Here is a 26451-nt window from a genome sequence, read left to right as displayed (position 1 = left end):
CATTTTGAACATACCTTCTGTTGAGACTCGCAGAAAACATAGAGATTTAATACTTCTATTTAAAATTATCAACGGACTGAGTATCAGTCCCGAGCTTCTCTCCAAAATATCTTCACATGTCCTCAATCGTTCAACTAGACAGGTGCAAACTTTTTTTTTTTCACAGATTCAATTATTCATATAACGGCTTTATTCCCAGAACTCTTAGATTGGCTAACTCTTTAAACAACCTTCAAATCTTTAATATATCAGTATCCTGCTTTAAAAACCATATTCTTCACTTAACCATTTAATACTCTCTGCTTGTGTTGTTGTATTGTGTCTAGTGTTACTTGCCTGTAAGAATTATATTAGTTCATTTTGTTATACATTTTAATTTTTTCTTAATAATTTATTTGCTTACTTTGGAATTGTATTATTGGATTATTTGAGTTTGAGCCCACTTGATGTCATGTTGATGAGTCCAAACATGCTCTGCTCTTCCTGATTTGCTGCTTTCTCCTCGCTGTGTGTGTTTCTTGTGCTCGGCAATGCAAACATTCAATGGCCTCTTAGTTTCACCAATATAGGATTTTCCGCACTCACAGGGTATCCAGTAAATGCAATTCTTGGAATCGCAGTCCGCGTTTGGTGGCCTGGTTTTCGTGAGGCTGCTACGGATAGTGTTACCGGATCTGAAGCAGGTTCTGATGTTGTACTTGGAACCAATTCTTCTTAACCTCTCCGATAATCCTCTGATGTAGGGAAGTGCAAGCACTGGTTGTGACGGCTTCTCTTCCTTGCGAGGCTCCTGCTGTCTTCTAGCCAAAGTCTTTTCTACCATCGCTTTGGAGTAGCCATTTCGTTGAATATCATTTTTAATGATGTCTAGTTCCTTATCGAGACCTTCCTTTGTATTACAGAGCCCAAAAGCATGGTCTAGTAGAGTCTTGATGATTCCTCTTTTAGATTGATGGTGGTTGGATTCCTGGTTCAGATACTGTCCTGTTTGAGTGGGTTTTCGATATACAGATGTTTCCCATTTAGTGTCGGTCCTCTTCACCAATATGTCTAAGAGTGGCAATTCGTTGTGGACTTCCTTCTCCATTGTGAAAATGATGGAAGGACTTGTTATTAATGTGCTTCAGGAAGGTGTCTAGTTCTTCATACCCATGTGTACAAGGTCTGTATGAGGTGAATTTTCATTTTTCTCAAATCTCCGTTCAATCGTGAGTATCTTCAATCAAATCTGGTGAATACGGTGGCTGATGCATGATTGTGGTGTTGTTTTGTGATGTAGAAGTCATGAAATGTTTTTCCATAATACCAAACATATTCTTGGTATTGTTTCTCGCAAGCGGCGCTTAAACCAAATACGCAAAACACTTATAACTTCTATGCCTCTCACCAACACAGCTCACAGCTGAAATTGTGAACATATGTTCGAGACGAATGTATCAACATAAAAAATAAAAATTGGTAATCGAATGTATGTAGTCCGCGACATTTGAGAGAGAGAGAGAGAAAGAAATACGTTTGTTGTCCTAAGAAAGAGTTCTTGTTGACACGATTATGAAATATGTCAAAGTAGTATAAAAGTAATTCCTAAAAGCCCATTTATATAAAATAGGATGTCAAACGCATTTTTACGAAACAAAATAAATGCTATACAATTTGAAATTCAAAAAATTTCCTTAAAAAAAATATGCTATATTATAGTGACATACAGTAGTAATCTATAATTCATAAAAAGCGTTGTCATTGTAAAATTCATCTAAACTATAATAGGCTTTATCAATTAGAATGTCGCTTAATTTTTTCCTGAAAATATTCAAAGAATAACTCTTCAGGTATATGGGAATTTTGTTGTACATCTTTATTCCATTGTATATCAATGAGTCCTTCACCATTGTTGTTGTGGGCAGGGGAAGTCTGATCAAGTTAGCTTGACGTGTATTATAGTGTGGCTCGTTTATATCATCATGAACAGATATATTTTTATGAATCAGACTTACTGTTTCAAGAATGAATAGAGATATTATTGTCAGAATTCGTTGTTCAATGAATAATGGAACTTTGCCCTGCACACATACCGGACAGCTCGCTTCTGTAAAACGAAAACAGTCTGCAGCATGCTTTTGCTGCATACTCCCTAAAAGGCAATACCATATCTTATGTGAGCATCCTTAAAGACAAAGTACGCTTATCTTGCAAAGGTTTACCCAGTTCCTTCGAAACTGACTTCACCACAAAGCAGCCAGATGCAAGTTTTTTATTCAACTTGATAATATGATCCTCAAATTTAAGTTTATTATCAATGTGAAGTCCTGAGAATTTGGAGGACAATTTCATCTCGAGAATGTTGTTATTCAAACTAAGAGGTAGGAGTTCACATTTGAAGGTGAGGAGATGGGTTTTATCAAAGTTTAAAGAAAGCTTATTTGAGTCGCACTAGCTCTTAATTTTTTCCATGTCTACAGTGGCATCTTGAGCTAGTTTTGTAGGATCTTTTCCCTGCCACAGCAACGTTGTATCGTCTGCAAATAATGTGATGCTAGCAGTTAAATCCAGTTGTGTTATATCATTTATATACAATAGAAACAAGATGGGTCCTAGGATGGAACCCTGAGGGACACCTGCTATGATTTCTCCTACATTTGAGTCGGTTGAGAGTCTTACAATTTGCTTTCGATGCAATAAGTACGATTCAAACCATCTAATGCTTCTGTGCTCAAAACCATAATGTTTCAGCTTCCGCAGTAAGATTTCGTGATCAACGAAAATACAAAATACAGCTGCTGAATTTGAACATATATTTTTTTTTTTAGAAAACAGTTTGTAGGATCAAATCAGTTTATTCATTCAAAGGACCCATTAGGGTATAGAACATGTCAGGATATAGTGTCTTAGTGCATGTATATAAATATAGTAAAGACTACATACATAACTACAAGACAACAAAAGGAACAGCGATATAAGTTATTTGCTTAAAAATTTACAATAAAAATTCATCAATGCTATAAAATAAATTTTCTTGCCGAAAGCGTTTTATGGAGTTTCGAAATTTGAAGTGTGTAGGCTGAGTTTTAATGCCAGTGGATAATTTATTGTAAATTCTCACACCTGTTGAGAGTGGTCCATTTGATGTTATTTGGAGATTGCTATGATTTGGATAGATTAGCTGGTTGTTTCTGGTTTGGTAGACATGTATGTCCGAATGCCTGGGAAGAGTGTTTATATTTTATGGATGTAGCAGGCAACTTCCATAATATAAAGACAAGCCAGAGGAAGAATATTCGGCAAACAATGGTTTACAGGAATTCCTGGGTGATACATTTTTTATAGTTCTTACGGCTTTTTTCTGAATAAGAAATAGATGCTGTGTAGCCTGAAAGTTTCCCCATAGTAAAACGCCATAAAGTAGAATAGACTGGATTTCAGCAAAGTAGAAATTTCTCAAACTTCCGATATCAACCACATTCCGCATACATCGAATTTGATATATTTTTGTATTTAATTTATTTATAGTTGCTGTAATATGCTCATTCCAGCTGATATCGTCCTCTAGGGTTATTCCCAAGAATTTTGTTGTTGATTTTCTGTTAATATTTAAGTCATTCAGTTTGATCGAGAGTGGATTGTTTATTAGTCTTTGTCTGGTGTGAAAGATTAGATACTCAGTTTTTTCTGTATTGAAATGTAGTTGATTAGCTGAAAACCATAGTCCTAGTTTACCAAGAAGATGGTTACATTCACTGCATTCCTGGGAGACAACAAAAGATGAGTCATCAGCATACAGCGTGATGTTATACTCAGGTAAAAATTCCAGTATGTCAGCAATGAATAAAGAAAATAGTATTGGGGCCAAAACACTTCCCTGTGGCACTCCCAGCTCCAGTTGCGAGGCATCTGAGCAGTGCTAACTAATAGATCCGTCAACTTCTTTGAAACAAATTTGGACAAACTGACTTCTGTCAAAAAGTTTTGGCTGCAATTCCTCGTATGCCACAAAGCCAAAGTTTTTGTAGCAGTGCCTTATGAGGAATACAGTCAAAGGCCCTACTTAAGTCGCAAAAAATTCCAACAGGGGAGTTTCTTTTGTCGATCTCGGACAATACATTATTATAAAAGTCAACTCTTGCAGTTGTTGTAGATTTTCCCTTCCAAAAACCGTGCTGCTGGTCTGGTATGAGTCTGTATTTAATGATGAAGGGGGTTAGTCTGTCTAGCATACAATATTCGTTCACCTTTGCAAACGGAGAGAGACCTAATACTGGTCTGTAATTATTGATGTTAGTTTTTTCGTTTTTTTTTTTATGCACTGGAGTTACCTTTGCTGATTTAAGACAGTTTGGAAATATGCCCGATGCAAATGAATAGTTTACTAAATGGGTTAGAATACCTACTATATCTTTACCAAATTCCTTTACTAAAACAGAGGGAATTTCATCTGGACCTGTAGATGTTTTATTTTTCAGTTTTGATACAATATGTAACATTTCATCTTCAGTACATGGCATCAAAGCAATAGAGTTTGTGCTGCTTTTCCCCAAAAAATCAAATTCACCTATTTTTTGATGGACTTTGCTACGTTCCTAGGTGCTTCAGTAAAAAAATTGTTGAATATGTCAACTATTATCTTGGGGTTGGTCAATTCACTATTATCATGTAGGATTTTCAAGTTAGAAGAGTTACTTGTTTTATTTCTTAGCTTGTTGATGATTTCCCAAGAGGTTTTCTTTCTTTTTATTACTTTTTACTATTTTTATTACTCTGATTCTTTCTTCTTGACATTGGAAAGCATTTATCATATATATCAAAGAAACTGTTTAAGAAGATGTTGAATTTATTCATTATGCTGTTCTTTTTGAAACCTGCGAATTCACCACATGTCTTCATTCAAAAATCTTAGGATGCAGTTTTTTTATATAAGTCTTTTTTTTCGAATTCAGATTAATGTTTCATCAGACGCAACATGCTACATCGACAAAGAAGTAATAGCAACTATAGTGTATGGCGAAAATGGTTGGGAAGGTACTGTTGACCTCTTGGAATCGTCTGCTGCAGAGTCATCTAATTTAGATGAGTTGACTGAATCTGGATTCAACTCGGGAAGTTTGGAAAAAGCAGATGAAGTACAATATAACACTGAACCCAGCATTTGTGTCGAAGAAGTCTCGTTTAACTATGTGAGTCCTGATGCAGCTAACTGTGCAGACACTCAAAATGAAACCACTATTCCAAATATCGATGTAGAGACTCAAGCGGAAAGTGATGGTACTATTGTTGAAGATGGAGAAATATCACAGCACCAAGAATCAATCGAAATGGGAACTCCGGTAAGTATCTGCTGTTTTCTGTTAACTATCTGCTAACCTGTTTATTTTCAGGTGTACATTAGTCATATTGACAGTCCCAATGAGTTTTATATCCAATTTCCGGAATCTGTCCCGGAAATTGAAGAGCTTCAAGAGGTTATTCAAATCAAGGTTACCGAATGGTCGGTTCTCGAAAGTCCTTCGGCTGGTATTATTTGCGCCGCTCCATACTCTGTTGATCAAAAATGGTACCGGGCTGAAATACTCGATGCCGATGATGATATAACCACCGTTAGGTTCATTGATTTCGGTAACACAGACGTAATTGACAACAAAACCACCCAGCTGAAGACGCTTCCCCCCAACTTACTAACCCTCGCAGTTTACGCTACCAGATCCAGCCTCAAATTGGAGTCCCCCGATAAGGAGTGGAGTTCCGCTGCTATTTTAGTATTCGAGAAACTTGCGTCGGTGGAAAACCTTAGGGCGGAGTTTCTGGACCAGAACGAAAAAACACATTACGTTGAGTTATACTCTGAAGGAACGAACATCAAGGAGGAAATGATTCGGCTGAACCTTGCTGTTATGCTCGAGCAAACTGAAGAAACAAAACTGACCGGCTTCGTCAGTCATCTCAACTCGCCGTCCGAATTCTGGATCCAACTCGAAAACTGTGTAGACGAATTGGAGTGGATCGCTGAGCAACTGAGTTCTGCTGAGAGTTTTCCTGAACAGGAAGACTTGACTCCGGGAAGTTTGTGCGCCGCACTGTTCCCCGATGATCAGATGTGGTACAGAGCGAGAATTCTGTCGAACACCGTCGCCGGTATAGAACTGTTATTTATCGACTACGGAAATTCGTGTACGAGTAGCAGCCTGCGGCAGCTGCCGGAAGATTTGGTTGTCACCGCTCCTCTAGCCCAAAAATGCAGCCTTCAAAAGCCGGAGGGAATTTCAGTCTGGTCCGCCGAAGCTGCAGCAAAGTTCAGTGAGATTTCCGCCGAAGGACAGACGATCTTTACAGTGAAGAAAATTAACGTAGGAGAAACATCTATTGTCCAGTTGTTGTTGAACGGAGAAGATGTCTCGACGATGTTACTGCCCATAACGGAGGATGGTTATGTGAAAGCGGTAGACGGCTTGGAGAAGCTGCAGATAGAGAAGAGTGACGGTGAAGCTATCGAGGGAATTTTCCAATTGGAGGCGATGAGCGGTCAAGAACTGAACGAAGAGGCTGAGCGCAACTTTGAGCAGATCAATTCGCAAGGTATTTAAATATGTTTTGTAGTTCATATTTGTACTTTGTATGATTTACTTCTGTCAAGCGGGACTTGATCTGAAGTGTTGGTAAGGCGTCATTTGTTGAAACTTGTTATGCTTTCTGCAATGTTATATTGCGGTGGTAGATTGTTTTTCTATCCTACGGTTAGTTTGGTATTGTTATGTTCAAAAGTTGGGAGCGAAAGAAGTTTGGATTATTTTTTGAAAGAAATCAATTTGCTGAATGTATTTTTACCTAAGAATGGAATTAAACTAATTGACAAAGCTATTATAGAATTAGTGTATAACTACAAGAGTGCACAATAGGTAATGAAGAAGTTTACAATATCTAATGCAATGAAAAATTATCATAACGTGGAATATAAACCAACTTCAAAGGAGGTAACTCTATGCAGTAGTACAAGGGTAGTTTATGAGTAATTCCAGACTGTAAGACTTCGTAGCTTTGTTTCATAGTGAAAAGTATCTCCTAAATAATGGGGAATGTTCCTCAATTTGGGTTATTACAGCAAATGCAAGTTTGAACAAAATAAAGTTGAGTTTAATTCGCGAGGTTTTCAAATTCACTTCGAAAAGTATTCAAATCAATGTTTCAAATGTTGAGTTTTAATTTTTAAAGGGATTTGTTTTTAATTCACATATTGGCAACAGCGCCTATATCAAGTTGAAATAATTTATACATACCTAGATATTCTACTTTAAAAAAGGAAAATTATCTTTATAAATCAACAATTAAGGCAAAATATAAATTACAGTTCAATACCACCTCCACAAGCCATATAAACTACAGTTGTTTGGTTATTTATTTATATAGAGGAAGATAGGTTAGGTGCACAAAATGTCATGTCACAGAACGTCTCGGAACTCGGAACATAAGTAAAAAGAACAGCACGCCTCTGAAATATGTCATCTTTGTTTGTCTCATACAGGTAACAGATTCATTGTCCTTGATTAGCTATTACCGATGTTGCCAAATGGTGAAATAGAAACGAATCCCTTTAAATGTTGAATGCATTATTTCACTCCTCTTTTTTAAGTATTTAAATAATTTTTCAAAGAAAAACGTTGATACGATAAGTTTAAAATGCGTTGTTTTAGGGCTTTTTTATGAAAATTACTTGATTTTCGTCAGGAGGAACATTCCCCATTGCAGCAAATTCTAAAATCAAGGTTCGGAAAAAAATAAAATTTAAAATATCTGTGGAACCATGACTAGTGTAAAACCAATTATGTCAGAGTAATTTTTCGGGATTGTTGGCCGTGGTCTGCAGGTTTTTGAGCCCTACATTTCTAGTCGTGGAGGCTCTACCGCAGTCGTGGACGAAACGTCGGGCTTAGTTAGGGACCGTTCAAATATTACGTAAACATATTTATTACAAACATTTAACCCCCCCATTCCCCTTGCTAGCAAAAGTAAGCAAAGCTCTTCCCCCTCCCATGCTTTTATAAACATGCATTATTATAAGTATCCATTTTTCAAACATATACATTGTGTGAGTTGCCATATATGTAAAAAAGTGACGTAATCACTATCTAGACCCCCACCCCCTCACGTCATAAAAAATAAGCAAAGCACAGACCCCATGTCCCCCTTTGGTGCTTATGTAATATTTGAACGGTTCCTTATCTACAGCCTTGAAAATTTACATTTTTTTGTTAAATCAGTTGCCGTGAAATTATTTACAAGAAAGTTCTGGAAAGTTTTTTTTTGCAGAGGTCACTGTTTTCGAGATGATCAGAATTGAATTCACGATAGATTGTTTTGAAAACATTGACTTCTACGAAAAACCTCCTGATTTTTTCGTATAGAATCTCATTATTCAGGAATTTCGGTAGAAGTTAGCCTTTTTGGCAGCAATGAATCGAAATTTCCTGAATTTTAAAACGTCTTTCAAATGAGCTCTAGTATAGCCAATTTTTATCTACTTTAACAGATTTTTATCTTTTACATTCAAATTTATATAAAGATAATAACATTAATGAAGATAAAATAGATAAAAAGATAATACAAGATAATAAAACATGTACAATGTGTATGTACAATATTTCAAAATTTTATAAAGTTCCCTTAGGATTCTAGGGACTTCTTAGAGATTGTTTCTCTACTGTAAAATAATGCCTAGCAGAAAATTCAGCAACAGCCTATGGTCCTGGATTGAAAATATCTGGCACGATGCAGAGAAAAAATATTTTTTAACAAACCTCAAAACACTTTAAGTGATTTGTCAAAATACTCAGTCGTGGCATCGATAACTCTCTTGTCGCTCACAAATCTTTTATCTTGGAGTCATTTTTTGTGGTTACAGTAAATAAGATGATAATTCGAACTTGAGTTCGATGATTTAAGATATCGCAATAACTGACGAATGTACAAGTTACACGATCGTGGTAAAGCGAGATTTCATCTTTTCCAAAATGTTCTTAATTTCATCACTCGAATATTTTAATAACTCTTTGTTTTTTCTCCCCTTCTCGAAGTCGTGATCTTTCATGTATTCCCAAGAAACCGTCTCCATAATCCCATGTTTATTGACTTTATTCTCAAAGTAAGCTTAGATGATTTAAGCTTAGCTTGATTAATGTTGCCTTCACAAAAAAGAGTTTTGAACTTTTCGCATTTTAGCACCCTGAACATGAAAATAGACGATAGGAATAATATACACTGAATCTACTAGTTCTTAACCAAAATCTTTTTGTAACTTCGATTTCAAGCGACAGTTTATTATTGATGATTATTGAAATGTCTGCGGGTAAAATTACCCTATTCAGAAAACAAACTTTCGTGTGAGATTTCCAATTGCAAGTTTATAAAACCGCGACACGTGTTTCACTATGCAATGCCATCTTCAGGACTCAACAATACTCCTGGCGTCAACATTATTATTGACCACTGAAGAAGCTATTGTATAGCGAAAGAAGTGTCACGGTTTTGTAAACTTTTTTGAATAAACTATCCTATATTTTTGATATGGGTAGTATACCCAATATTCGAACATTTTTAGGTTATATAATACCTGCACTCCACCACTGTTTTTTCCTTCCAAGTAGCAGAAACAAACATGTAATTTAGATACATTATGGTAAAAAAACTATTATGGGTGTTTGATTATAATTTGGTGAAATTGTCATAAATAATGCGGTAATATCACTTGATAATTTTGTTTTCGTTAAATATTCTTCCATGGAATGAATGTAAACATTTTTCTTTTCATAAACTCAACATTCGAACATAACAATATCAAATTTGTTTTAATCAATGTTGATATTTACATCTAGAATTAACAAACTCTTTTCCGAAAACCTTTGAGCAATTCCTCGAACTTCGAAGATAAAAACAGACAATAAATATTAGAAGCGTTCATTCCCCTGAATCCGTTCTTATATTTTTTGAAATTTCGAAACGGTTTTTATCTTCAGTGTTATGTAAGTTGAATGTATTGCTTTTGGTATTTTAAAGTTTTATTGTTACATGTATGATTTCAATAATATTTTTTGAGACATTTATATACATAATTTTCATTCTGATGTATTGTTTGTATAATTAAATATATTGTGCAGACTGAAGTTCCAAGTTTTTTTTTTGTGATCGGGCGTAACCTTTTGTGTTTATTTTGTCGTAACGTTTTGATTTTTGTGCTTTGTTCTGAAAGAGAAGTAGTACAGTCATTTTCAATCCTTTCTATTTAATGGGGAATGTTCCTCAATTTGGGTTATTACAGCAAATGCAAGTTTGAACAAATTATAGTCGAGTTTAATTCACGAGTTTTTCAAATTCACTTCGAAAAGTATTCCAATTGATGTTTCAAATGTTGAGTTTTAATTTTTAAAGGGATTTATTTCTAATTCGCATATTGGCAACAGCGCCTATATCTTTTGTTGAAATAATTTATACGTACCTAGATATTCTACTTTAAAAAAGGAAAATTATCTTTGTAAATCAACAATTAAGGCAAAATATAAATTATAGTCCAATACCACCTCCACAAGCCACATAAACAACAGTTGTTTTGTTATTTGTTTATTTAGAGGGAGATAGGTTAGGTGCACAAAATGTCATATGTCACAGAATGTCTCGGAACATGGAACATGAGTAAACAGAACAGCACGCCTCTGAAATATGTCATCTTTGTTTGTCTCATACAGGTAACAGATTCATTGTCCTTTATTAGCTATAACCGATGTTGCCAAATGGTGAAATAGAAACGAATCCTGTTAAATGTTGAATGCATTATTTCATTCCTCTTTTTTAGGTATTTAAATAATTTTTTAAAGAAAAGGGTTGAAATTATAAGTTTAAAATGCGTTGTTTTAGAGCTCTTTTATGAAAACTACTTGATTTTCTCCAGGAGGAACATTTCCCATTACTACACTTTGTAGAAACTTGATTTCCAGTTGTTTTTCGACGATTCAGCAGCTTTGCAAATGTTTTTAAATTTGATAGTATACAAAGTCTGTTAAAATAAGGTAAATTTTCATTTTCACAAAAAATATTCATTCGTTAATTTCTATTTTGTCCCGTTCAAAAGTTAGAGCCCTATGATTTGAACGCATATCTCACTGGAACATTCATTTAAAAATATTTATAACAAAAAAATCTGACCTCCTTGTTTGACCCCATTTCATTCTATGTTACTGACCTTTTGAAAAAAAAACCACCATGAATATATCTGATTCAGTTTCAAGGAATTTAACTTCAAAATCCTCATTCCGTTGGTCCAATGATGGGAAGAATCATCGCTACAACACAATTAGATCAGTGATACATTCCTCAAACAAAACCCTTGGGCTTAATGGGTTGAAAAATATTGGCAACACCTGTTTCATGAACAGTATAATCCAATGTTTATCGAATACTAGATGGTTACTGGAATATTTGAAAAAGGATGAGTACATGAAAGATATCAATACTAATATTTCTAATATGGAGGGTGCTTTAATCAAAGCTTTCGCAGAAGTTATCAAGGAATTGTGGTCAGAAGATTCATTTGATAGAGCAGTGAACACAGTCTCCTTAAAGAGTCAGATTCAGAGTTTTGCCCCTCGATTCATGGGTCATGTGTATCAAGACGCCCAGGAGTTCCTTCGTTATCTTTTAGAAGGTTTACATGATGACGTTGATAGAATTATTGAGAAACCTAAACCGACCTTAACGGAGTTTAACGAAAAATTGAGCGACAGCGGAAAAGCACTAGAGTCATGGCTGATTTATTTGAGTACATATAACTCTAAGATTGTGGATAATTTCGTTGGTCAATTGAAATCCACGATGAAGTGCACACACTGCGGACACTCATCTGTAACATTCGATCCTTTCTGGGATTTGTCGCTCCCCATACCACAAAGAAATGGCGAGTTGAGTTTATCACAGTGTTTGGATTTCTTCACAAGAGAGGAAACTTTGGATGGACATGAAAAACCGACTTGTTCAAGTTGCAAGGAAAGAAGAAAATGCACAAAGTCTCTATCGATCCATAAGTTTCCCCGTATTTTAGTCATTCATTTCAAAAGATTTTCTCTGACAGAAAGATTTAGAGGCAAGTTAAATGTTGCCATCGAATTTCCTCTAGATGGATTAGATATGAACAATTATGCAGCAGACAATTTGACTCCTTGTCGTTATAATCTATATGCAATTTCGAATCACAGTGGGTCTCCATACAGCGGACATTATACAGCATTCTGCAGACATCCTTATACTGGCATGTGGCACGAATACAATGATTCACACGTGTCACCAATTTCACCAAAATCGCTTGTGAGTGGAGACGCATACGTCCTCTTTTATGAAAAGGTGGAAACGAGTTCGCACCTTTGAGCGTTTTGAAAAGTTATTTTTGAACTGTTGATTTTAATGTTATAATGAATTATATGTTATTAAAATTGAAAAAAATATAATATGTATATCTACTCTGAAATAAAGCTGTTTATTATTATTATGGCCCTTTTAAGCAAGTCTGGATCGCCGGTTACGTCATTTATCAATTCCTGAGCGATGTTCATGTGACGGCTTTTTGGTCGAAATTCAGCAGTTTTGTAACGAACTTTGTTGTCTAAAATTTACGAAAACAATTGCATGGCATGAGCCAACTGATATGCCGACATCCTTAGCAACTTCTCTAATAGTGATTCGACGATTCTCCATAACAATTTTCTTCACTTTCTCAACATTTTCACCAGTTGTTCCGGGGCGTCCAAGGCGAGCATCGCGATTCACATCTTCTCAACCTTCTTTGTAAAGCTTATTGCACTTGCGAACATTTTTCTGACTCGGGGTACGGTCACCATATGCCACTGTCAACACTTTAAGTGGTTTTTGAGCACTTGATTCCATTTTTCACACAAAATTTGATGCAAATTATTTGATATATTTTGTTCGATAACAAAATCGCAAACTAAACGTGCTAAACAGCTGAAATTGTGAACATATGTTCGAAACGAGTGTACCAACATAAAAAATCGCTAATTGAATGTCTTAATATAACACTTGTTTCAGTGAATATGACAGACGGGCAGTTTTAATAGTAATAATAATAATAATGTTTATTTTGGAAATAGCCACGATAATTTGTATAAAAAATAATTACATGTAATAAAATGACAACACACACAATTATATTTCAAAACTGATGTTTAAAAAAATCATTAACACAATAGAGTTCTAGATCTACAAATATCTTTTTGGTGTTTTTTTTTTTTTTAATTGATTGCTACTAACAGAATGTCTAACAAGTACTGGTAACTCGTAAAATTTCATTGCCATATAATAGGGATATTTTTCAGTAAGTCTCAATGCATGATATGGATAAATGAGGTCATGCCTCTTAGTGTTATATTCGTGTTCTGTAGCATTTAGATCAAACAGTTCTCTATTTTTAAACAAATACATCAAACATTCAAAAATATACAGAGCATATACAGTCATGATGTTATTATTCTTAAAAACTGTTCGACAAGAGTCCTTATAATGTTTGTAATTGATTATTCTCATTAGTCTTTATTGTATAACAAATATTCTATTTCTTTTCTAATTGGATACCCAAAAAATTATTCCATATCTCATGACAGATTCAAAATTTGCTAAATAAAGAGATAAAGCCGCTTGCTTTTTTAGATGTTTACTGAATATTCTCAGTCCATAGGACACTTTTCCAAGCTTCTCCTCTATATGTTGCGACCAGTTTAGCCATTTTCAATGTAAACACCCAAAAACTTGGTGTCATGCGATAACTGAAAAGAATTATTGAAAAATGATATATCATTTGGTTTTTCTTCTGCTGTTAGATAGTTTGCAAATAGCATCACTTTAATTTTCGACTCGTTCAATACTAACTTATTTGTTTTCAACCAGTTTTTTGTTTTCTGAAAAATGTTACAACAGTTTAGCATATCTCCGGATATGTGTCTCCCCCTGCCAGAAGGCTTGTTTAATCAGCGTATATATAGTTATAAATTGATTATCTGCTAATTCAAATTTTCATAAATATAACGAACAACAGTGGGCCCGCTACACTTCCTTGCGGTATACCTATAGATGTTGTTATAATATTATATATTGATCATGAAACCACCAATTTACATCAGGTTTACAGGTCATAAAAATTAAAAATATCATTTAAAAGTAACAGTGCAACAGTAGTAATATGATACTTTGAAAGCTAATTTTACATTCGGTTTTATTTTCATTTGATCCAACTCATTAGTTTAAAAAGTTCAAATGATGCATAGAAAATCTTCTACCCATCTTCGATGATTTTGGAATACAGTCTTCAAATTGTCGTTTCCTAATTAACTTATTTGGAGCATGCCCCTGTTGACGTTTTTCTTAATATCATAATAATTCTTTGTTGAAGGGTAAGAATAGCAGCTTCTCAATTCTTTCAATGTCAATGTTAAAAAGGAAAACAAAACCCTCTGCATTACTTTTTTCAGTCTACTTTAAGCTGTATTATCTCAGTGAATACTAATTCAATTCAGTATAAATAATAATCATTAATCAGTGCACTTTTGCCAAATGTAACGCAAGTCTGTTAATTCCGTAAGCATATAAATTACGTGCTCAGGATTCGATGAAGTCGACGAGGGCCGTTTTTTGTCAGCTCCTGATTGGCGAAGGTTCTACCGGTGAGAAAGTCATCGAAGATATTGAAAAAATGGTAGTCGGTTGGCGAGAGGTCTGGGGAGTATGGTGAATTAGTCAGAACTTCGACGCTCAATTTCTTTAATTTTCGGACGGTGACAGGATTGCTTCTTCTGTTGACCAGTACCAGATGCTGCTCAAAACACAACAGGAAGTAGCTCGCCTATTTCATGAGAAATTTCCTAATTTAAAGCCCATATCTCAAGGAACAATAAGCAAAATAGAGAAGCAGTTTCGCGAGATTGCTCATGTGGGGCAGATAAAAAAAACAGCTACCAATGCAATGAGTGATGAACTCCAATTAGATGTGATGCTTGAGTTTGAGAAAAACCCACAACATTCAATGTTAGCTATACATCGATAGTAAACATATTGAAAGAAAATAAAATACATCCCTATGAAATGATACATACTCAGGAGCTCATGGAAGACGATTTTCTTAGAACAACTTATTTTTGTGAGCAAATTATGGATATGTTGGATAACAATATCATCCAATTAGTAGACGTTATGTTTTCTGATGAGTCTTTATCTCTTAACGGTCATGCTAATCGGCAAAATTGCCGCTACTGGTCAACGGAAAATCCTCACAGGATGAGATAAGAACACACGCAATACTCTCGAAAGGTTAATGTTTGGGCAGGGATTGTAGGAAACCATATCATTGGTTTCTTTTTCATTGAGGGCGATAATTATTTGGCACTAGTTCAAAATGATGTCATTCCAAGTTTAGCAAATTTATATCCTGATCCAGGAAACCCTAAAGTTCCAGTGAATATGATATGGTTTCAGCAGGGTGGAGCACCACCAAATGTCCGGCAATACATCGATACAACATTTCCCAATCGATGGATAGGGAGGCGAGGATCGATTGAATGGCCAGCACGATCAGCTGATCTTTCATCATTGGATTTCTTTTTGTGGGGATATGTAAGCAATGTATACAAAACTAAACCTTCAGATTTGAATTACTTGAAAGAATGAATAACGCTTGCGATTAGGTCGGTCATGCATTTCGTGTGTAAAATTGCGTTTTACACGCAATTTATATCAATATATGAAGATCACAACGCAGGAATATTGGTCTTGACATCATTCAGTTTATCGAAACGAAATATGGAACAACCGATGAGTTTCTCTGTCATATTCCTAGCGTTCAGTTGTGCAGTGATTTGTTCAAAATGAATACCTTTCTGACTAGTAACAGACATCAAAAATTCCTTTAATATATGTTCTACAAGAACATAATGGAACACATGAACATTCAGAACTGTTTGAATTTCTAACAGGTATGTATTTACATGAACTTTTATTTTCTCATGAAGTTTACAAGCTTCTAAAGACCTACTACGAACGACAACTCTCAAAAGTCGAAACTTGTGCGAGCTAAGGACCAACGAGGTCTTACCTTTTAACGTGTGCTTCCTAACACGGGTTGGATGATGGGAAGTGAAAATCGATCGTCCGGCCTTGCGGCTCGAACCACCGATTCACACAGCGGTCGATTGAGTGAGTCGAGCAAACCAGCCACGTCAACCCACCAGGCTACTGTTCCACCTGTGGCAGTTATCAGGATTATAATAATAATATCTTTATTCGTCTTGAGAAACACGAGGTTTATAGATATGTCAAAACAAATGACGCAATTAAAATCAGGCTACAAACATCTTACAATTCCACAATCAATGGTGGTCATAAATTGAGAAGTGAAAAATATGAATACATACTCATTAAAATAAATTAACACATCTGAAATTAGATTACAAACATGTTAGAGTTTGAGAATTAGACGGTAATGATAACGATATCACATTATTACATCGAGATCATCAAGATATTCAGTACAAACATGTGATTTACATTTCAATGCACATACATATTATTCAATTATTGATTAAAGCAGATGAATTAATTAGGAAACACATTCAGAAAGTGTTTTTGTGAATCCATAACTTTCGAAACATACAATGAGTTGAAGTTGTTTCGTTTCAACCAATATTGGTTTGGATCAAATTATCAAAAAACTGATTATGAAAGTAGCTTTCAGAATATCATGTTCACTTCGATAAGTAAAAATGAAAAGGATGGCATTTATAAGGGGTTATTGTGACAAAAAGTATATTCAATCAATCAATCAATTTATTCATTGTAAATGAAACATTACAACGTCATTATTTCCTTAGTATTGAAATTAAAATACATATACACAGAGATGCACAGATCAAAATAAAATAAATATATACAAAATTATCATGCACATGTAAACCTACAAGAGATGTAGTACATGTATTATTCATTTATAAAGTCTTCTATTGAATAGAAACATTTTTCTATTAGGACATTTTTCAGCCAGTTGGAGAATTCATTCGAGTGTTTCTTTTTTGCAAAGTCTGGAATTTTATTTTATAATTTTGCGCCCCAATAATCGCATCCTTGCTGTGTTTTCTTTAATCGATGAAGAGGACCTTGCAGTAAATCTTTATTTCTGGTATCATAGGAATGATTGAGTACATTTTTTGAGAACATCTCTGGATTTGCGTGAACATATTTTAGACAACTATATATATATATGCACTGGGAATGGTGAGGATTCTATGTTGACGAAAAGCCTCTTTGCAGCTATCTCTATGTGCAAGTCCGCATAGAATTCTGATGGCTGAACAAATATTTTGTTTGAATCAGAACTTGTGCCCCACAAAAGGATTCCGTAAATTGCTATGCTGTGAAAGTTTGAAAAATAGGTTATTTTAGCCGCTTGATGTGTTGAAATTGTTTTCATTCTCCTTATACAATATATTGCTGAATTAAGCTTCTTATTCATTTTGCTTATTTGTACCTTCCAATTTAGTTTTGAGTCCAGATGTATTCCAAGGAATTTTAGTGATTTTTCCTCTATTGTTTTTGCTTGACATCATCAGCGTTTGAGTTTTTTCTTTGTTTAGCAGGAGTATATTTGCTGTAAACTAAATATCTGCTTCGGCTAGAACTTGCTCTGTCTGTTGTCTCATGTCACCTTCATCTTTGCCTTTAACTAGAAAAGTTGTATCATCTGCATATGCACTTGATGCATAAACCTTGATATTTTCGAGAAGATCGTTTGTGTAGATGATAAACAGAATTGGCCCTAAAATAGAACCTTGGGACACTCCTTGAGTTACCGGAATTGTCTGAGATAGTGAATTTTTCCACCATGTCGATTAAAAACGATTTGACAGGTATGACTTGAGCAGTTTATACGAAATTCCTCTCACTCCATAATATGATAATTTCTCTAACAGTATTTCATGGTCAACAGTATCGAAAGCTTTACTCAAGTCACAGCTTAATATCTGGGAGTCCTCTTGATTATCAATGGCATCTATGATTTTTTGAATAATCTCTATCATTGCTGTCATTGTAGATTTTCTTTGCTGATATCCATGCTGAGAGCTGTTGAAAAATGCTGAACTGTCAAAGAACTGGACTAATCTCTTTTTGATTACCATTTCGAAAATCTTTCATATTACTGGTAGAATTGAAATGGGTCTAAAGTTATTTGGAATATCTTCCCCTTTTTTAAAAACTGGTATAACTTTTGCATGCTTTAGTTCATCTGGAAACACCCCTTCGTTTATGCATTTATTGATTATTAATGTAATAGGTTGCGCTATTACATCACCTAAGTCCTTCAAAATTGTGGTTGAAATTCCAAATATATCTTCAGTTCGTTTACGTTTAATTTCATTTAAAATTTCTTTAATTTCTTTTTCATTCGCTTCAGAAAAATAGATTGATCGGACATTATCTATATTATTATTTCTCAGCATTTCAATAGCGGGAACATTGATTTTTCCTATTTTACTTGCCGTTTCTGATCCTACCATTGCAAAATAGTCATTTAACTCATCAGCCATGAGTTTAGATTTGTTGATTTTTGTAATATTCGGTGCTGTTTCAGACTTAATAATATTCCATATTGCTTTAGTTTTGTCGACAGCCTGTGCAATGTACTCTTCATTATACCTCTTTTTTGTTTCTATTATAATCGTGATTGTACTGAACATAAGCTCTTTCTGATGCTTCATCTGATCTTACTTTCCTTATTGTGTCTAAGGCATCCAATCTATTTTTCATCTTTTTCAGTTCTTCAGTGTACCATTTTGACGATTTTGTTCTTCTTTTATTTGTCTTTTCTTTTATAGGAAAACATGATTCATATATTGTCAGAAATGCATCATGATAGCATGTGTAGGCTGTACAGGGATCACGATTTTCAAGTAATGTTGTCCAATCCAATTCTGATAATTTCTTTTTGCATTTTTCAATCTTTTTAATATTTATGTTTCTCGCTGTCACCATGTGATTTTTTATTCTTTCATCTTTTTGAGACAAATTTTGTATTTGTCCCATATGATCTGACATATGTAAATTTACTGTTTGAGAGTTCGTTTCAGAAATTGTGTTTGTGAATATGTTATCGATGCAGCTTTGAGATCTATATGTTACACGTGATGGTTCTACAGTTGTTTTATGTAATCCATAGGATGACAGCAGATCCTCCACAGAACAGCATGTGTTACTTTCAGTCATGAAATCGATGTTAAAATCTCCCGCTAGACTACAAGAACGATTAACGTTACTAACAACATGCAACACATCCGATTTCGTAGACCAAAAAAGTCTGCTGTCGCTTGACGTACTCTGGAGAACGGTCATAGAATATATGAACATGGTATTTGTTGGTACATGGGATGCGTTTTTCCACTTGGGTCTACGTTCACCACAGCTTAGAGCCCGTACTAGTTGAAAAATCTTTCTCTTGGACAATGTTTCAGTATATGCAGTGAAGCCACGATGAAATTTCACGAGTCCCAGACATACTGCTGTCTTGGTTGGACAAGGGGAAATAACCCGGAATGGAACTTGGCTAACACAAAGTCCAGTTACAGGACGAACGAGAGCCATCTGCGAGATTTTCCTCTGAAAAAAAATTACATTAATGTCTGTCGGGTATAATTCAAGTTGCTTAAAATTTATGTGAGGTATTGACCCTGTAAAAAATAAATAGACTCACTTTAGAGTTGAATAAACAGTATATGTTCTTTGATGATGACAACTTTATGAATGATGTGTCAAGAAGAGTGTTCTAGTGTGTGAGAAAAGTGATTTCGTTGGATTGACAACTTGAATTCATATTTGAAATTGCATTGAGGAGGGTAACTGTATTTTTCATCCAATTCCAAATTTCAATCTTTGGAACTGTGTTATGGAAATTCGTGCAGTTTTGAATTATATTGATATTCTATGGATTTGAGAAGGAAATGGCTTTGACTTTCTACTTATTCATATCAATACAAAAAATGTGGGAAAGATCCAAAAGGAGGATAAAAAGAAAGCAATTAAGTTCGAAACGAAAGTATTTTCTACAAAAACCAATTTTTCCCAATCTCCTTAAAATATGCCCCTTTCAATTCAACCCAAGGATTCGTTATGCTAAAATATGAATTATTCTGGTTGGATCCAAAACGTATATGCGAACTCTCAGCTTTTGATCTAAGTTGAGCATTTGATATGATCCAATCTTACTAATAGACAATAATATGGGTGTTAAAAGAAGTTTGATAGTAAACATTTCTGTGGAGTTCTACTGAACTCTTTGTTGGAGCCAATAGTTTTCATTTATATAACCTTCAATTTCTAAATTATTAGGATTGTAGGAAATAAATAATTCACATAAATATCATTCACACATTCTCAACCATCATTAGTAGTGTATTTTAGGTTAAGAAATTCCGACTTACAATATCCTCTTTTATATGAACAACGGCCTCTAATCAATCTTATGTAATCTCAAATGTTTACAAAATAAATTAAAAAATGTATTTTGAAAGTACTTCATAAGTAGTAATCAAATATCAGTAATGCAGCTATAGGAGTTCTGGCTCATTTCTTATGGAAAAACACGTGCAAATTTGAGCAGGCCAATTTGGCGATTTTTGGACCTTAGGCCCAATTCACACAGAATGGACGCCTCATCTCTGCCAGACGTCCATTCTGTGTGAATTGGGCTTTAGATCTTTAAAGCTCACTCAGACCTCCACTTTTGCCGTCGACCAATCAGAAGCTTACGCGCGTTCGGTGAGTAATTCGAATCAGTAGATGAACAAGGCGGATACGAGCGCAAAATCCCATGTATTTTCTAATGACGCTTAATTTTTTGCAAATATATATGTAAAATTTCTTGATTTCCTGTTTTTCTGCTATGGAAAGTGGATTCATTTAGGCAAATAGTTCGAATTTGACACGAATTGATTGTTTTACGGTCGCCAATTTGTTCGCAACAAATACAAATTCTGTTCTACCAAATTTTAAAATGTGAAGACATCCATGTAAGTAATATACCAGACAAACTAACTAAATACTACTAATACCAACTAAAATAATACAAGTGCAAATCTTTTTTGACCCAACACATGTTACTGTTACTTTCTAACCTCATTCTCGTCTTTGAAAACGTGAAAAATAATTACTTTCAATATAAATAACAAATATTGTCAAAACTTACATCATGGTGATCTTTAGGTGAGTACTCGCCTTTCTTTAGAAGAATCAGTGAAATTGTCTCATCATTTTGCCAGGGTTTAGGGACATGTGACGTCACACCAATCACGTGACGAAATTTAAAAACCTACACACCGGAACTGCAATACTCTTCTCGACGCACGTTTCATCAATCAAGTTGGCGTCCTCAATAGATGAAAACTGGTTTTCTTCAACTCATCATCTTAGAAAAGTTTTGCAGTTCTGGTGTTTGAGAAAAGTGCCTGTTTTGGTGTAATTTCAAGCTAGAGGTTCCAGCTTAACCTTTCATAAGCGAAATTTGATATGACTGACAACTTTTTTTTATCAAAAATTTAATCCTAGTGTTATTTTCAAATTTTCATTCGTAGTTTCAGTATGACATAACATTGGAATAAATGAATTTATAACGATTTGATGTATTTGCAGGGTCGCCATAGTTGAAATATTTGTGTCTTGACATAAAATGAGGAAAAATTGTTGATTATAAATAACTGACGGAATAAATGCCATATCTAATATTTTCAATAATGCATCTAAAAAAAATTCTTAACTTGTCTGAGAGTTGTTCCTAACTATTGCTTGGAACCACTTACCCTCATTAATGTTTGTGCAAAAGTTAACTAATAAACATATTTATATTTTCCTTAACAGCTTGAATCGGTGACTCTGAACATTTTTAACCTTGTCATATTTTTTCTTACAACATCATTTAACATTATCCGAGTAATTTCATATTTTTCACAAAATAATCTGTAGTTTTTTTGTTTCTAGGTTCTACCCTCTTCCAAATTGAATTCATCAATAAAAACACTGTTCGGCTCTACTTGAACGGTTTTGACATCAGACCAAAATTGGGAGGAATTAAAAACGACTCACTTGATTCTTCAGAAATTGAAAACATTGATTTGTTTTCCAATACAAAATATACAGAGAAAGAAACTGAAATAGAGAACAATGGTTTTCATGAAGTAGAAAATAATGTAGTTTCGAATGAAATTGATGCCCTTAATACAGTGGAAAACAATAATGGAAACGAATCTTTGAAAGAGGAGGTTGACTCTAAAGAAATCAAAATCGATGTATCACATTCTGATCCAACATCTTGTTATTCAGTAAATTCTTCAGAAATTGTTCAGGGGTTAGTTCTTGAAATTATTGATCAAGCAGAGGAATCATCGTTTAATAAAATTTCTGATGTCAAACCCTCAGAAATTGAAAGTGTTGAAGTGTTTGGTATAACTAGCACAATACAAACCCTGAATATTGACACTAAATCATCATCCAATCTTCAGGAATCAGTGCCTCAGGTAGAAATCAACGAAGAATTTGAAAAACAAGAACTTCATAGTAATAATTTAGTACATGCTAGTATTGATGAAGATTCTGCAAATTGTGATCAACTAAAATCATTCAAAGGTCTTGAATCACCAGATTCTTCTGTTGAGTCGCCGGAAGATATTTCAAATCTGGAAGTCGAACAGAATGATACCCATGAGGAATTTGAGGTAAAAGAATCGCCAGACGATGCATCACCTGTCGAGTACCTATTATCAAATTCAGACCAAGAACGTCAAGATAATGATGATTATATTGAATTTGAACTGCCCACTTCCAAAATCTCAGAGATGGAAGAAACTGGGAAAACGTCTGTTTCTGTTGATGTGCCTTCTGTCGAGTCGTCAGTAGCAAGTTCAAAAGGTGAAAATCAAAATCTAGATGAATTACCTGATAGCCTCCATGAAGGTGAATCCATCAGCTCTGCTGTTGCTCCAGTGGAGGAATTTACTATTTTGCCAGTCAGTAATTCACAATCTTCTTTCATTGTAGAGAGCTCTTCTGTTGTTACAATGAAAGAACAAAATTACGAAGCTCTAGATACTGAGGTATCTCCAACAGAAACCTCGTCTGTTCAAAAAGTGGCTCTTTTGCCGGTTAATGAAACGATTCATGCTGGTGCAACCGAAAAAAAAAAATTAGAATTTTCCATTGATACAGAGATGAGCTCTGCAGCTGTTTCAGTGAACAAACAAAATCCTGAGGCTCTAGATACTAAGGCATCTCCAATAGAGATCTCGCCTGTTGATGAAATTCCTATTTTTCCAGTCAGTGAAACAATGTATGATGTTGAATCACAAGAAGAAAATTCACACTTTTCCATTGATACAGAGGAGAATTCTGCTGTGGTTCAACTGAAAGAACAAAATCTTGAAGCTCCAGATACTAAGGCATCTCCAACAGAAATCTCACCTGTTGATGAAATTTCTATTTTACCAGTCAGTGAAACAATGTGTGATGCTGAATCACATGAAGAATCTTCACAATTTTCCATCAATACAGAGGAGAGCTCTGCTGTGGTTCTACAGAAAGAAAATCCTAAAGCTCCAGATACTAAGGCATCTCCAATAGACATCTCGCATGTTGATGAAATTCCTATTTTACCAATCAGTGAAACAATGTGTGATGCTGAATATCAAGAAGAATCTTCACAATTTTCCATCGATTCAGAGGAGAGCTCTGCTGTGGTTCTACAGAAAGAACAAAATCCTGAAGCTCCAGATACTAAGGCATCTCCAATAGAAATCTCGCCTGTTGATGACATCCATGATTCACCAGTTGATAAAACTATGCATGCTTCTGCATCCCAAGAACCAAATTCAGAATGTTCTATTAATATCGAAGAGAAAGAAAATCCTGAGGCTCTAGATACTGAGGCTTCCCCAACAGAAACCTCGCCTGTTGAAGAAAATTCACAATTTTTCATTAATGTGGAGATTTCAACTGTTTTATTGGAAGAACAAAATTCCGACGCTGTTATTGTTCAGGACTTTGATGATACCATTTTGAATAGTTCTGGAATCACAAAAAATAACAATGAGGAGAATACCAGAAGTATTTCGATCGGGCAAAAACAAGGTCTGATAGAAGAGTCAATTTTGGCTGTTGGTCAACTTGAAGTAGAATTCCAACACTTGAGCAAAAGCCCCTTGGCCACAAAGGATAGTGAGCAGGTATACTCTGTAGGCAATTCTGAAGAGGACCAAATAACAAACGATATCATTGATGATATTCTCGTAACAAAATCTATTGAAAATGAGAGTTCTCCATTAGTAGAGTCAGAAAAACTGGAGTCATGTATTGATGGAGATGTGAATGAATCATGTGAGTATTCGGATGGAACTACATCGAGTAAACATTATGAGGACAGAAACACTAAAATTATAGAAGAAAACTTAGTTCCTTCAGTTAATGATATTGTTGGGGTTCAAGCTGGAAAGGCTGTAAAAAAACATGCGCAAATTCCTGACTCTAGTAAGTGCAAGCGTCCTCCTAGTTTATTAGAAAAACCAAAAAAATCTCTGGTGAGAACTGCTCCATCTAGTGACGTCAAAAAAATACCAAAGAAATCATCCGAGAAAGTTCTTCCCTCATCCTCCATCAAATCCTCTATCAGAGTTTCACTATCTGTTGCAAAGGTGTTAGCCTCCAAAAAAGATGAAGATTCTTCACCTGCTTCAACGACAAAGATAACTTCCAAAGTAAGTCAGTCTTCTAAAGTGAAAATAGGTGACAATATTCCTCCCAAACAACCATCAGCTAAAATTGAATCGAAGCCTCTACCAAAGAAATCTATTAAGGCTGTTGCTTCAGAAACGACAAAAAAATCATCTCTGGCGTCTAGTTCTGCAAAAGTGTCAACTGTCAAGACAGGCTCTTGCAAAAAGAGTACTCCATCGAGTCTACCACCCAGTGAGAATCGGAAAAAGTTAGCGAAACCAGGCATTCCAGAATCTGCTAAAGAAGATAATAAGAAAAAAAATAGGAACGCTGGTGCAGATGGAGGATTATTGAGAAAATCAGCTGAGGAAACTTCGAATGAAACGGTTCGTGAAATAATCTCAGAAATTCAGAACCTTGTCCTCGGAGGAGAGAAAAAGGGAAGTAATGAAGAGGAAAAAACAGAGGTTGACTGTTGAGATTGATTGATTGAAAATCACTGAGAAATAGTGAGATCTGATTCAATTTGATTCAATTTTTTATAGTATGTTAATTGTAAGAATTCAAAAGTTTTATAATGTTGATATTTTCATTTTATTTTTGATGTATAGAAGTCTATTTTATTTAAGAATAAATTGTATTTAAGATTTGTTCGTTGTTAAGTTCTATTTTTTATAATGAAAACGTTTTTTTAATCCGTTCATGAATAAATGTTTCATTCGATGTTTTGTTTCATTTCTTTGTGAAGGAATTGGGCGATACTTGAAAATCCATTATAACCATTTAAATAACACTTTCGTGTTGAGATTTTCACTTTCACAGTTTACTAAACTGCGATGTGTTTGACTATAAAATAGCTCCTTTCGGCGTGTTCAGTACTAACCTAATTTCCATATAGTGCTTCCTGCGTTAATGTATATCACGACTAAAGAAGCTGTTTCATAGTTGAACACATGTCACACTATTGTAAAGTGTAAAGTGAAAATCTCACGTTTTTATATTGACTTTGTTTTGGTATTTTCAGTATGAAAACTATAAACTTCATACACGTGTAGAAAGTTCCAAAGAAGGTCGATTAAAAACCTTCATAAAAAAATGACTTTCATTTTATTTCACTAATAGTAATTCGAGTATTATGTTGTTTCAAAAGTTTTTTCCGTTTTAATGTCATGTGGTTTTGTAGCTCCATATCTCAATAAATATATATTTTACTGTGTTGTGATATATACTTATCAATTGAGAATTTTGAACTCTGTACATTGATGCTGTTCATTTTTTCCAAATTTTTTTTTTGCTTCTTTTCCGCTTATGTCGTTAAGCGAATTTTGGCCAATTTTTCTCTACGAATTCAATTTGAACCAAAGCGCTGCCAAAACAGCTCCAAAAATTAACCTGGCATTTGGCAATAATTATGTTGATGAACTCACTGTTCGACGTTGGTTTGAGAAATTTCGTTCTGGAGAGTTCAGGCTCGAAGATGAACCTCGAAGTGGTCGACCTACAGTAATCCAGGACGAAGATTTGAGAACCCTGGTTTAGACTGAAAAAATCACCAACAAATTGATGGATGTAGCCGTTACTACGTGGTAGGAAATCATAATGAAAAAATTAAAATTTCTATGTTTTTTACCACTTTTATTTGTAACTAACGTTACTGCAGTAACAAACAGCGGCGGCTCG

At 34.7% G+C, this 26451-nt stretch overlaps 2 protein-coding genes across 4 annotated transcripts in view; one reads left to right on the top strand and one right to left on the bottom strand.

The window, feature by feature from the left end:
* The window catches only part of LOC111511372 (protein tudor), a 57021-nt gene extending 31527 nt beyond the window's left edge, over positions 1 to 25494 (top strand). For all 3 annotated transcript variants that reach the window (XM_074174059.1, XM_023167383.2, XM_023167382.2), the window contains 3 exons: positions 4932 to 5318; positions 5370 to 6564; positions 22048 to 25494. In XM_074174059.1, the coding sequence (XP_074030160.1) occupies positions 4932 to 5318; positions 5370 to 6564; positions 22048 to 25250 (4785 nt within the window). In that variant the 3' untranslated portion in view covers positions 25251 to 25494. The remainder of the gene's footprint in view (positions 1 to 4931; positions 5319 to 5369; positions 6565 to 22047) is intronic.
* Positions 16866 to 26407, bottom strand: LOC141481813 (uncharacterized). The gene is made up of 2 exons (XM_074174060.1): positions 26199 to 26407; positions 16866 to 19674 (listed from the first exon to the last, which is right to left on the bottom strand). The coding sequence occupies exon 2, from the start codon at positions 19657 to 19659 to the stop codon at positions 18712 to 18714; it is 948 nt and encodes a 315-aa protein (XP_074030161.1). The 5' UTR covers positions 19660 to 19674; positions 26199 to 26407; the 3' UTR covers positions 16866 to 18711.
* Between the last annotated feature and the right edge of the window lie 44 nt (positions 26408 to 26451).

This window comes from Leptinotarsa decemlineata, unplaced genomic scaffold (assembly GCF_025532065.1).
Source record: "Leptinotarsa decemlineata unplaced genomic scaffold, Ldec_3_MD MMD2_tig00000505_RagTag_RagTag, whole genome shotgun sequence".
NCBI classification, from domain to species: Eukaryota; Metazoa; Arthropoda; class Insecta; order Coleoptera; family Chrysomelidae; genus Leptinotarsa; species Leptinotarsa decemlineata.
The sequence above is the reverse complement of the archived record's forward strand: the minus strand, read 5'-3'. Positions and strand labels throughout refer to the sequence as shown.